The 12,776-nt window shown below is 45.0% G+C and overlaps 2 protein-coding genes across 5 annotated transcripts; one reads left to right on the forward strand and one right to left on the reverse strand.

Annotated features, from left to right (window-relative positions):
- The first annotated feature begins 73 nt into the window (after positions 1-73).
- LOC138214329 (sodium channel regulatory subunit beta-1-like) lies at positions 74-7,541 on the forward strand. Of its 2 annotated transcripts, none has more exons than XM_069175867.1 (6): positions 74-1,186; positions 1,303-1,472; positions 2,308-2,545; positions 4,008-4,149; positions 5,668-5,743; positions 6,951-7,541. In XM_069175867.1, the coding sequence occupies exons 1-5, from the start codon at positions 1,135-1,137 to the stop codon at positions 5,702-5,704; spliced, it is 639 nt and encodes a 212-aa protein (XP_069031968.1). In that variant the 5' UTR covers positions 74-1,134; the 3' UTR covers positions 5,705-5,743; positions 6,951-7,541. The 2 variants fall into 2 exon arrangements, with proteins under 2 accessions (XP_069031968.1, XP_069031967.1); XM_069175866.1 differs by having other exon boundaries at positions 75-1,186; positions 7,000-7,541.
- Positions 7,542-7,624: 83 nt separating this feature from the next.
- On the reverse strand, positions 7,625-12,484 carry naxe (NAD(P)HX epimerase). Of its 3 annotated transcripts, none has more exons than XM_069175864.1 (7): positions 12,419-12,484; positions 11,164-11,350; positions 10,976-11,084; positions 10,610-10,720; positions 10,111-10,221; positions 9,625-9,772; positions 7,625-8,698 (listed from the first exon to the last, which is right to left on the reverse strand). In XM_069175864.1, the coding sequence occupies exons 2-7, from the start codon at positions 11,334-11,336 to the stop codon at positions 8,499-8,501; spliced, it is 852 nt and encodes a 283-aa protein (XP_069031965.1). In that variant the 5' UTR covers positions 11,337-11,350; positions 12,419-12,484; the 3' UTR covers positions 7,625-8,498. The 3 variants fall into 3 exon arrangements, with proteins under 3 accessions (XP_069031965.1, XP_069031964.1, XP_069031966.1); XM_069175863.1 differs by having other exon boundaries at positions 12,352-12,476; XM_069175865.1 differs by lacking the exon at positions 10,111-10,221 and having other exon boundaries at positions 12,352-12,478.
- Between the last annotated feature and the right edge of the window lie 292 nt (positions 12,485-12,776).

Consider the following 12,776-nt stretch of genomic DNA (forward strand, 5'->3'; position numbering starts at 1 on the left):
ACGTATTTATAAAAAAAAAAAAAAAAAAAAAAAAAAAATTGTTGTTGTTGTTTTTTTTGGGGGGGGGGGGAGGGAGGGAGGTCTGGCTTTTTGTGTCTGCGCACACGCAGTTCAATCTGCGATGCCAGCGCGAGCGAAACGTCTCTTCTACCAGCACGGGGTCATCAGATAGGTGAAGATAATAACCGTTTCCACGTCAGCTGTGCCATCGCGGGAGAGGACTGGTGTATTTATCCTCTTTTTCTTTTCTTTTTTTTTTTTTCCGGAGGGGACGACTCCGCTCGAGGAGAGGAGGCCTCCGGTTCGGGACGGCGGGCTTTGGATTTCAGTGATCCGGTTGAGGATAGTCACCATTTAGACCATTAGACCGGTCTGTATTAAATACTGGTAGCGTGCAGCCGGTAAGAGGTAGCCATTTGATTTTATTTATTTTTTTTATCATAGAGCATGCAAATTAATTATATATGCACTGGCATGTAATTGTAGTCGTCTATTCAGTAGCTGGCATGTTGCACACATCACGTTTATTATAAGCATTGTGAACTGATTTTTTTTTTTTTTTTTTTGGCTGGTCTACTGATTCCACACTAGGACCTCAAGGGGGAAAAAAAAAACCCAACATAATCAAATCTCAGGGTGTGGATCTGGGGAACACTGTGAGTCACCAGATACCTGGATTGTTTCATCAGCTACTTGATCATTAATAGCAGAGAAAAGAGGTCACCCTCTTGGACCCCGGTGAGATAAATTAAGGGGAACCGTCTTTATAATTAGCAGTAATAACCCAACAGGCTTGATCCAAAGATCCGAGGCAGTCAGAGTGGTTCTACAGGACCGTTAAGGGCTGATATTATTTGGGTGTGTAAGTGAAGCCTGTTTGACAATGCATGTTTAGCTGCAGCCTGCCCGACAGCCTGCACCTTTACTGACGCGCAGCTTTGTAAAAATTCACACGTAAGCTTTGTTCTTCTTAAAATATATTTTAAAAAAAATCCATTCATTCAGCTTTTACAAACTCGGAGGTGCTCAGTTTAGGAGCGTGATTTCAAGCTTCAACAACACTCTCGGCGTTGTAGTGTGTGGAGGCCCCCCCCCCCCCCCTCGTCCATTAAGACAGCTCTGGCATCCGGAGAGATGACACCTTTACACCTGCTCCTCTCTCTTTCTGTGCTCTGCACCCAGTTTGGTGAGTGGAACCTTTTTTTTTATTATTTTTTTTTTTACAGCCTTCGTATTTCCTTTTTTCCAACATCAAGTTGAGCCCAGACTGAAGTTTGTCTGTCTGCCCGTCCTTTATTTCAGCACTGTACCAGTGTCACGGGGCATGTGCCGAAGTGGACTCCGACACCGAGGCGGTGGCCGGCAAGGGCTTCAAACTGGGCTGCATCTCCTGCAAGAGGAGGAGTGAGGTGGAGGGTTCCGCCACCATCGAGTGGTACTTCAGGGCCAAAGAGGAGTCCGACTTCAACCGTGTGAGTACAAATCTAACGCTGGTATTTTTAGAGTGATGCCAGCACACTGTGGAGGAGAGGAGGAGGAGGAGGAGGAGGAGGAGAGGGGAGTCTCAGAAAGTCTTAGTCATGAAAGCATCCTTAAAATTAAACATGTCCTGGGCCACCTTTTCTCCAGACACATGCTATTTATAAATGCATTTATAATCTACTCCCCTCCGTCCCTCCCTCCCACCGGCACACACACACACACGTCCCTCACGGAGACACTGGCTGTCCTCCGTCACACGGTGGCGCCGAGGCCACCGGAAGGCTCGGAAGGAATCAATGGCAGTATTTGACAGCACGGAGATCATTAAAGCTTCGGACATGACGCATAAGCGTGTTGACCTCCTGCCGGAGCCTCTATTTGTCACGCAGGCTTGTGTCAGTAGTGCCGCGTCAAATGATTCAGCTTCACCCAGAGCGAACGACATGTAACTGAAGAGTTGGGTTTTTAATTCCACAACAAAGAAACCGAAGGAGGAACAAAGTCAGGTGAAATCCTGTAACACGAAGAATGGCGATTTCACATTTCCGTCTAAATACAACGTACATATCAATTCATTTGAATTCATATGGCGCCAAATCACAACAGAGGTGATTTCATGGCACTTAACGCAGTGAAGTCTTTATAACAGAGCTTTACGACGTTATGACGTTGTACAGAGGAAGCCAACAATCCAACGCTCATCATAAAAATAATAATAATAATATAATAGGTAACATTTAGGCCACGTACATGCTGTGTGCATATAAACGTGTCGAAGCAACGAGGCAGCACTGTGGTTTAGCCGGATCTCCCCCGTGACACCAGATCTACACCTACAACGAGGACGGCCCCACCATCGAAGGCGACAACTTCATGGACCGCGTCGACTGGAACGGGAGTAAAAAGAACACCGACATCCAGGACGCGTCCATCTTCCTGCTCAACGTCACCTTCAACGACACGGGCACCTACCGCTGCTTCTTCAACCGCATCCTCTTCTACGACAACTACGAGTACAACACCATCATCAGCAAGGTGGTCCACCTCACCGTGGTGGCCAAAGGTAACGACGAAATCCGCCGCAGCTCATTCGCATTATTGCCAAGTGTTTAAAAATACACGACGGTAGGTTGAAGCAAGGATTTAAAACCGCCTCGCGGTCCGGTTTGAGCACTTCTGAATGCGTTCGTCTCTTTTAAGATGTGATTTCTGTCCGATGTGGGAGGCCGTTCAGCATTTACTGGCCTTAATGAGGGAAGCAAAGTTTTGTTGTCTGGCTTGAGAACCAAAGAACGAGCGTTATTGTCTGTTATTGAAACACAACCTGCTGGCGTGTTTCAAAGCCTGCAGAACGAAGTGCATTCATTGAAGAGGCTGCCTCGTCCTGCTCCGATTAAAACGGATCCATGTTGCTTCAAATTTAGAAGATTTGCCGTCAAACATTTTTAGAACGAGTTCATTAACATCAGCGTTTACCGAGCCGTTGTTACGAGGCGGTTATTTACTCTCTAATTTAGTGAAGATGTCGAATTTTGTTGCCGCTTTTCCAACCTGACTCTGGCTTGGTGATCTGAAGCTGTGGAGAATTTAGTGACTGAAATTGTGAGGATGTTTTTCAGGTGGACATTTAAAAAAAAAGAAAAAAAAAAGAAATAACCTAAATGGGCTTTAAGGGGTTAAATAAATAATAATAAAAAAAAAAAAAAGGGGAGCCACTTATCTCTCTCTCTCTCTCTCTCTGCTTTGAGCAGGAAACATCCCTCATCATGGTCACTGATGGACATTGTGCTTGTTCAGCAGCTGGGTTGAATTATGTCCTCACCGTTCCCATACACACACACACACACACACACTGTCTGTGAAACGTTGTGGACACAACAGACGAGTAGACTCTTGCTTTAAATGCGCATGATAGAAAAAGTAAATGCATTTGTACAAGGTGGTTATAAAGCCGGTGGTGCAAAGGTTTTAGGCTACGTGCAAAACCAGAATGACGTTGAGAAAAGACAGGAATTAAATGCACAATACTGTTATTTGATCGTGTTGCGGCGTCGACGTCGGTGCGGACACGCTGTCGGAAGTAGTTTTCACCCTTTTTCCTTAATCTGGTGAATCCTCCACGTGACAGAGTGTGGGAGTACCGGCTGCATCTACATGCAGGGTTTTCTTGGCCTTTAGGTAGGCTTTGCGATATAATGTTCATCGCATCAGATGTTGAAATATTTGTTAAAAAAAAAAACAGAATTACCGCAGGCTTTAATAACACAAGATTAATATCAGATAGAGAACGCATCATGGATTCTGGATTTCACGTTTATAGCCGATTGCTTCGGCCTCGCCAGTTAAAAAAAAAAACGATGCCAGCTGCACTCCCGTCCTTCGTAGAGCAGATGCCTGAGCCCTTGGCAGGTCGCCTCTGTGGTTTTTGTCTCACTGCCTGATCCCCCTCCCCACCCCCCTCTCTCTACCCCCCCCCCCCCCCCCCCCCCCCCACCACCACCACCACCACCACTTCCTGTGCGCAGCCACCAGAGGTACGGCTTCCATCGTGTCGGAGGTCATGATGTACGTGTCCATCATCGGCCTGCAGGTCTGGCTCCTCATTGAGATGATTTACTGCTACAGAAAGATCTCGGCGGCCGGGGAAGAAGCATTACGAGAAGCCGCGTAAGTATTTCTTGTGACATCTGCATGCACGGAGCCCAAAGGCACGCGAGAAATCCTGTATCTCCACTTTAAAGATCAAGTCTTAAGTTAAACCGCAACTGCATTTAAAAAAAAAAAAAAAAAAAGAGATACAAGATTTAAACACCATGAAAGTCTGTGTTGTCAACCAGTACCGGGATTCCGGAGGCAGATATATCAGCTATATAATATTTTTTTGACAGTAAAAGGATTTTGGTTATAAAGGACCAAGATATGTAGTGAATGGGGGGGGGGGGGGGAAAGAAAAAATACCGTAAACTTGTCAGCACCGTCTGGTGGACAAACACACAGAACTGCAATTCTTGTGTTGCTCACCGGCGGCTGCATTTGCAGATATATTCCGACACGCCGGTCTGGTTGGGATGCATGTAAAGCTGGAAACAACACACGTCGATGTTAAGGCCCGCTCGCACCCGCATTTCGAGCAATGACAGTGGAATCGCCCCCTGATCACTGGATCCGCTCGGAGTCAGTCAACCTCGCCGTCTCCAGTTTTGACGCCGTCGGCCGGGTAACGAGCCGGGCGGTCCGAACTGAAGGGAGCTGTCGCAGCGCCGTTTTCCCTTCAAGCCTCCTCTGTCACAATCCTCCGAGCCGTGAACTGCTTCCGCAAAAGGAAGAAAGTCAGCGGACTGCTGTTTAAGACGACTTGCGTGTTCAAGTAGACCCGCGCGAACGTATCGTCCGGTTACGAGCCAACGCCGAGCGACTTTTTCCCCTTCCTGCTCGTACATAATCGTTGATTTCATGAAATAATTCACAATGACGATAACAGAGTCCCGGGAGGAAGAGGGGGGGGGGGGGGGAGTAAACGACATAATAAAGAGAAAAGTAAGTTCGAGACCGGCCGGCCTTGTTAGCTCACGAGCTGGCCCTGCGAGCAGCCACCAAGTTTCTAGAAGAAAACCGTTTCATGCAGCTAATTCTCGCCGGCACTCTTGACGTGACTGGGTCTTTTCTCCGGAAAAAAAAACAAAACTCTCTCGCTTTTCACACGGATGCGTTCAAAAGGAAACATTCGGCGTGAAAACGAGGCATTCAGAAGTGTGCATTTCCTCATGAATCCTGGCAGATGGTATTCATGCCCTCGTGTTGAAATCACACCTTCAACCTTGAGGTTTGTCACGTCCTCTCTTTGGTCCTCTCCTCCGGTTCACCCGCCCTCTTTATCAGTCCTTTATTTCTAAGGTTGTGTCCATCGTGTTTGTGGTGCGTTTCACTGTGTCTCTTTGTCCCGTTCTGTCTTTGTCAACTTTTCCCGTTTTCATCCCGTCATCCTCGTCCCCAGTAAAAACCAAAACCAAAACCAAAAACCTTCCTCGTGTAAGTTAAAAAAAAAACAAAGAAAAAAAAGAAAAAAAAACATACCTGTATTGTTTTATTTTTCATTTTTCACCCATGTCACTGTGATTAATGAAAATGCTTAATATTTTTCGACATGACCGGTTTGTTTGTTTTCTCCCTTGTTTTTCCCTTCAGAAATGCTGAATATTTAAGCGATAGCATCGGAGAGTAAAGACAACTGTGCAGGCGTGCAGGTCGGAGAATAGCGCAGGTACGTTGGGACACACTCGTCCTGCAGCATCATCCCACGATGACATATTTTGACGTACTATTTAATCAAGTGCAAATTCTCTCATAATTTGTGATCATCAGAGGCGATGTCCCTTTTTTTTTTTTTTTTTTTTTAATTGCAGTCTTTGCACTTTGTTTGCCAATTCTCACCCGGATTGGGTATTAAAAGTCGGTACTTGTTCGGTCTGAACCAAACCGAGTCGATATCGCAGCAACAGATATCGAAAGCTCCTGTTGCATGCGGGTTAACAATATCAATTTTCATCGCTTAAAGTTTAATAACGTCATCAAAAATAATCCCGCTGTCTTCGACGGCCGTCTTGGATCGGTCGTCTAACGCGAGACGGCTCCAGTTCAGTCAAAGCAAATGTTTCACAATAAAAGCCTTCTTAAGAATTGAAGAGGGTTTTTGTCTACTAAAATGCTGGAGGGCCTTTAATTTGAAAGGATACAGGAAGTGTTTGTATTAATGCGTAATGCGGAAACTTTAACAGGGCAAACGGCAGCGGATCAAAACGAGGCTTCGGGTTGAATCTGTGAATCAGTCAATGCACTTTAAATGACAACATGACTTCAGGCACTTAAAACATACATTTTAACGGGAACTGTGAACGTTTTATTTCCTCAATTGGAGAAACGAAGTGGGCGGAGCCTCGTTCCGGCAGCACAGGCAGCAGTCTTTCTGTTAGCAGTGGGAATTAACCAAGTAGATTTACTGAAGTACTTAAGTGCAATTTTGAGGTACTTTACTGAAGTATTTCCATTTAATGTACCTTGTATTTCCTTTCCAATACTGTCCTCACCTAAATTAGTTTGACAGCATTATTATACGACAACATAATGAGCAAATCAATTCGTGTATTATTTCAGATTGAGCTACCTACCAGTATATAAAGTAGTGAAATTAGCACTGCCTTTGTTAGCTGCATCATAAAACTAACGTAGACATCAATAACGACCCAACACAGTCCATTTTACTGCTACTTCTTGGTAAGTGTACTTTGACGCTAAAGCCTGTGTCATTTTAATTAAATAAAAGTTGACCAGCATTATTTGTACGCTGCGGTATCGTCACTGTTATTTAAGTTAAGAGATCCGAGTACTTCCACAATCTTTCCATCAACTCGAGTTGATCATTTCCGAGGCTCCATTATTTACTCACGAACTGGGTTTTCTAACAAACGCAGCGGTTCTGAATGTGAATCCGCTAACGCGTTCCCGCCTCCGTCCCCGAAGGCTTCCCCTCGTGGACCGAAAACCTCCTTCCGCCCTCTTGACCTGCATGACGACACCCCGAGGAAGAAACCCCTCTTCATCTCAAAACCTCCGTTTCCGCCTCCTCCCCGACGAAGACCACAACCGGACCACGACACACAGAGAAGAGCATGGTACCAGCACTGTATATAGTCTTCTGCGCGCAAAAGCATGTTCTGCACTTATATGAGAAACCATTATGCATTAATGAGCCACATTGTCGATAGCATACACAGTATTTCTCCGAGTATTACGTAGTCACACGTTTCTATAAAATGTCAGCGGTACTTTGGAGGTCTGTTGGGACTCCGTGAGGTCGATTGTTACAAGAAAGCTTTTTACTAAAAAAAAAAAATCATCATCACTTCATGTATAAATGAGACACACAACATGTATGGTGACATTATTTATAAACTAGAATGTGATGGGCTATGATAGACTGTATTTCCAGTTTAATTGCTAGTTGTACATTCAGTGAAATCTAAAGATGTACGAATAAAAAATAAAAAATGGAGAAAACGTGACGTCTTCAGTTGAAATATTTTGCCGTTTCGACTGTTGAGTTTAGAAGATGGAAGCTTCTTGCAGAAATAACAACTTACACTGCTTTTGATCAATATTAGTATTTTATTTTTTGGTATATATTTTAATCAGCTGTGCATCATGATGCAGCTCGGTGCTTCGACATGAAGAAAAACTCTTCCAGAAAGCTTAACAACAACCTTTACAGCGCCTCTTTGGATTTACAGAACAGCTGCTTGAAGGAAGAGTTCAACATCAAGGCGAAAACTCTCATTTGATTTCTCTCCAAAGGGTTAGAGATTAGTTACACCCTCGGGTCTACGTTTAATTTGAAGCTACAACTGGCAGCTAATTATCTTAAAGACAGGAAGCGGGAGTAAACGGCTAATCTGGCTCCGAGGAAGGAAATCTGCACGCCAGCACGTAGCGAGGCTAACCGCTTCCCCTGCTTCCAGTGTTCATGCTAAGCTAATTGGCTGCTGGCTTTAGCTTCATATGTAGCGTACACACACACACACACACACACACACACACACACACAATGTTGTCACTGAACGCTTCAGGGACGCGAACTCGGTGTATTTTGCGAGACGTTTCGCTATCGTAGCTTAGCATAAAGACTGAAAACAGGTGGAAACGCTTAAGTGTAGCTTTAGAAATGAACACGTATCTTTTTTTTTGTTGTTGTTTTTGTTTTTGTTAAATGCACACGTAGACATGTAAAAGGGGTTTTACGTGAAGCTACGTGCTTTATGTATTTACCCGCGTGCCCGGTACTTCCGTGCAGTGTTACAGCGGCCTTTTCAATAATGGTGTCTGCGGAGGCGCGATGGCGTCACACCAGGGAACCTCATCGCCATGACAAGAACAGTTCTGCCTCACAGTGGCCTCGACGCTCTCGTCCACTTTCAGAAAGGAAGCAGACCGGCTTGTTTGCGAAAGGTGCCGCGGCGCGTCTCCTACAGCTGCAGCACGCAGTCCGTGCCGGGGTAGCGAGGCAGGTTGAGCTCGTACTTCCTCTCCAGGCCGGGCGGCACGAAGCGGCCCCCCAGGAAGTGGTACCGCCCTCTGAACAAGGAGGCGGACTTCTTCGGGGCGGTGAGCGAGATGAGCGTGTCGGGCCGGAGTCCGTCGGTGCTGCCCCGCTCCACGTCCCAGCCTTTTAAAAACAAAACAAAACAAACAACAACAAAAAAACCAGAAAGTTAAATCTGAACGCGCAGTCGTAACAATCTGCTCGTCAGCTTTCAACATGCTGATCACAGAAGGTTTGGTCTGACTTTAACCTCCGGAGAAGGTCGTCCACACCTCCTCCCGGCAACCTCGACGTGCACTGATTGATTTTCAAGATGTCCCGTCCTGCTCACAGGGGAGGTCGCAGGAAATCAAACCCGCTTCCCATTACATTCCCACCAAATGGGACAAAGTTCCACCGACCGACGAACCAAACTTTTTTTCTTTTTTTGAATTACCATATTTTTCACGCATTTAATATATAAGGCATCTATTTTTTTTTTTTTTTTTATCAGAGAATCACACAACAAAAACTGATTCCATTTTGTCCGAATCATTTTTATGCGAGTTAACGTCAGCATGAAGGGAACCGTGGTGCTAAAAACAATCAGCAGCGCCGCGTGAGTGAAAGAATTTAAGTGACGGTGGAAAAACTCCGTTATATAATCACAGTGACGACAACAAACTGCACTGAATGTGATAACACGTCCACTTAATCTGCTCAAAAATTGCACCGGTATTAATGTCAGATCAGCGCGTCACGTTTTTTTCGAGCACGTGTTGTTGTTTTTTTCACTTTTTTTTTTTCCCATATAATACAATCTGTTGGAGAGCCGAGCGCCTTCAAACACCGAGAGAAGCTTTATAAATTCAGAAAAAGGCGTTTTCCCGGCAGACCGATCGCTGCCGAGGCGTCGAATTTCATCCTCTGCTCAACCGCAGGCGCCCAGAAAGAGCCGGTGCTCACAGGAAGATGAGCGGCGGAGCGTCGAGTTACTGCGATTAAAATGTAGGAAATACAGAAGAAGCGTGTTGTTCCTGGAGCAGAAATCCTTCTCGCTCTGGACTGACCTGAGGGGATGTCGATGCTGGCTGTGGGCACCGTGGTGTTTTTCAGCACATTCAGGATGGAACCAAACGGCTCTCGCACGGCACCCTTGAAGCTGAAGCCGAAGATGGCGTCTATCACCAGGTTGTAAGCTTCGTCAATCACCTTGGCCTGAGAAGACAATTTTATCCACACGGTTCAACCATTTGGGATCATCTACATTGACTGAAAGGCGCTGTAAATTGCCTTCAAACATGCGCAAATCTGTCATGAATTTATATTGTTGACTGTGATATTTGATGCAATAACATCTCTGAGCTCATTCCCCCCCCCGCAGGGATCGTTACGGTCTCATCTGGTCTAAACCGAAGCCTCGTTTTACTGAGATCTAATAAAGTGGAATACAGCGTTGGTGCGGCTCGAACTCCGACACGCGCTCGCGAGCGACAAGCGGCGTGTTTATGACTCGACCGCGTCTAAAGCCGCTGAATAATTGACGAACGCCGAACCTCAGGCATCTCGGTGAGGAAGGGGATCTCCATTTTCTGGCACTGCGTGGTCAGGCCCTGGAACAGAGGCTTGTTCGGCCTCTTCGGGTACAGGACGGTGGGCTCGTAGCCCTGCAACGGGACACAAGGAGGAAGGATATCAAAGTGGCGATTTGTCCTCAGACTTAACAACAACAAAAACAAATCAAAACGGCCACCGAGGCACCAAGGAACGAATCTCACGCATTAGGGCGAGCATAACGCTTCAGAAGATTTGTTTCGACGTTTCAAGCGAGACAACAACCAACACGATGGCGTCCGCTGCCTCTCTTTGACCTTTTAAAAAACGGCAAACTCTTTCCCGTGCCCCGTGATGAAAAATGAATGAAAATAGGCTAAATAACTACTCTCCAAATATAGTATAAAGTACAGTTATAAAATATAAAATAGAAGTTCTCGGGTGACAAAACTGTTTTGTTTCCCAGCAACGCTGCAGAGAATCTTACTGTAAAACACTCACGAAGAGTTTAAGATGTCGAGCGCAGACCAGGCCGTCGCCCCCGTTGTTACCTGGTCCACAAATCACCAGCAGAGCAGGTCTGGCCTTCACCAGGGACGTGACTGGATATGCCTGCAGGAAAGAAAAAAAAAAACATAACACGTGCAAAAATCTATACTGGAACGAAGTTGTATTGGAAGTTGTATTTTACAGAAATGCTTCAGAAGAAATTGACCGGGACGTATAAATGCACAAATCCTGGATTTCGATGGAGAAACCGAATCAACTCGAAATCGTTACGTGCGCATTTATACAGGTTGGAGCGACGGAAACCAAGTAAAGCTATGATCATTATTTTCAAAGTGAGAGCCCCTGAATGAGTGTCACCCGTGCGATGGCCGTGGCACAGCTGAGTCCAGCCAGCTCCATCAGCTGGTCCACGCTGAAGCCGTACTCGCTGAAGAGCTCCTCGTCGATGTGCTGGGCCTCCTCCTGCCTGCGGAGACTCTGCGGGTCAGTTCGGCATGTAGTCTGTTTTTTTGTTGTTGTTGTTTTTTTATACAATAAAACCTCACCCGAGATATTTGATGGTCTGCGCCATGGCGGACGCCCGCCTGCTACCGAAACAGTCCTTCTTACGGTTGCCAGCTGCAGCGGACGGCGGACATGTCCCCGTCTGAGCGAGGGCTGGCGCGGCTCGCGAGGTCACCAGGAGGCCGATCCCAACCAGAGCCCGAACACTCAGCATCCAGATACCAGCTCCTGAACAGAAGAGGCCACAGCGGGGAAGAGCTGTGAGCAAAGAGAGCGATCGGTCCGCCGATGCCGCGCCTGCAGACCGTGCTCTCCAGACATTTACATGGAAAATGAACTGCTTTGTTTTGTTTTTTTTTACAATGTACGTTGGATTTGTAATTATGAGTGGGAGATACGACCGCAAAGTAGAGCAGCTACTAACAATTATTTCTAAGTATCCTTACTCCATTAACTGGTCAGTCTATAAAGTTTATTTTAAATCATTCATCAAACAAAAATGTGAAATATTCTCTGTGGTGCGGATTCTCATTTGCTACTTAAGGCATTTTTTTTTTTTTTTAACTATTTTCTAGTAAATCAAATCAATTGATGATGAAAATACAGGCTAGATGGAGACAGGCCACAAGAGTCAGTAAATATCCAGTTTGCCAAAATATAAAACAGAGAAAGATAACAGAACTTTTGAAAACATCTGGCGGTTTTTGTTTTCTGACATTTAACAGAACAATTCAATCAATCGATGATGAAAATAAAAGTCAGCTGGTGCAAAGCAGAAAAATGTTAATTTCACAGTTATAAATGAGGGAAAGGCAACAACAACAAAAAGTCAACGTTTGAAAAAGCTGGAAGCAGCAAATATCTGGCATTTATATATTAGTTATCAAAATCGTTGGCAATTCATTTCAAGACAAATTATTAATAATTCATGTGTATTTTCGACTTGGAAAGAAAAACCTGTCACGTAGTGAACCGCTGTTGTTGTTGTTGTTGTTTTTTTTACTGAATAACATGCAGCTCTGTTTCTATTAACTTCAGTTAATATCAATACGCACCATGTTGATATCATCAGTATTAAAGGTATTTAGTCTGTTTTCACGTCACTGAGCTGCAGTCGATTTAAAACACACTTTACAGGCTGTTATCTGGTTGCTGGAAGTTGCTACGTCCAACGTTTGCTATGAGCTTCATTTTTCTCCACTTCGTGACAAAATATTAATCAAACTCACCAAATGTGAACACGCTTTTCTTGAAGCGGCTCTAACATGCAGGTTTGTCCTGTTAAACACAACTTACAGGTCGATAATGAGACCAAATGTTTGAAGCTCTGCGGCGACGCGAGCAGCCCGGAGGAAGTCGACTACTTCCGGTTTAGCAAAAAAACAACAACATTGATTTAATTTCAAAATAAAAGTCCGCTCACGTAACACGAGCAGGCAAAAGAAGAGTTATCTACGGCCTTATAGCCAAAACAAACAAAAAAATACCACGCAATGAATTTGTACATAGATGTAGAAGAAGTACAATTTATAAACAAAACACCATGTGAGGCAGAATGGACCCTTTCAGTGTTTTTCAGGCTATATTTTTCAGTCCCTGGAAGATAATATTAAACCGCATCACATACTGGTAAATCAATGTTTAATGTATACCA

This window comes from Embiotoca jacksoni, unplaced genomic scaffold, assembly GCF_022577435.1.
Source record: "Embiotoca jacksoni isolate LCO1_2020_lvr unplaced genomic scaffold, fEmbJac1.0.p SCAF_7, whole genome shotgun sequence".
NCBI lineage: Eukaryota > Metazoa > Chordata > Actinopteri > Embiotocidae > Embiotoca > Embiotoca jacksoni.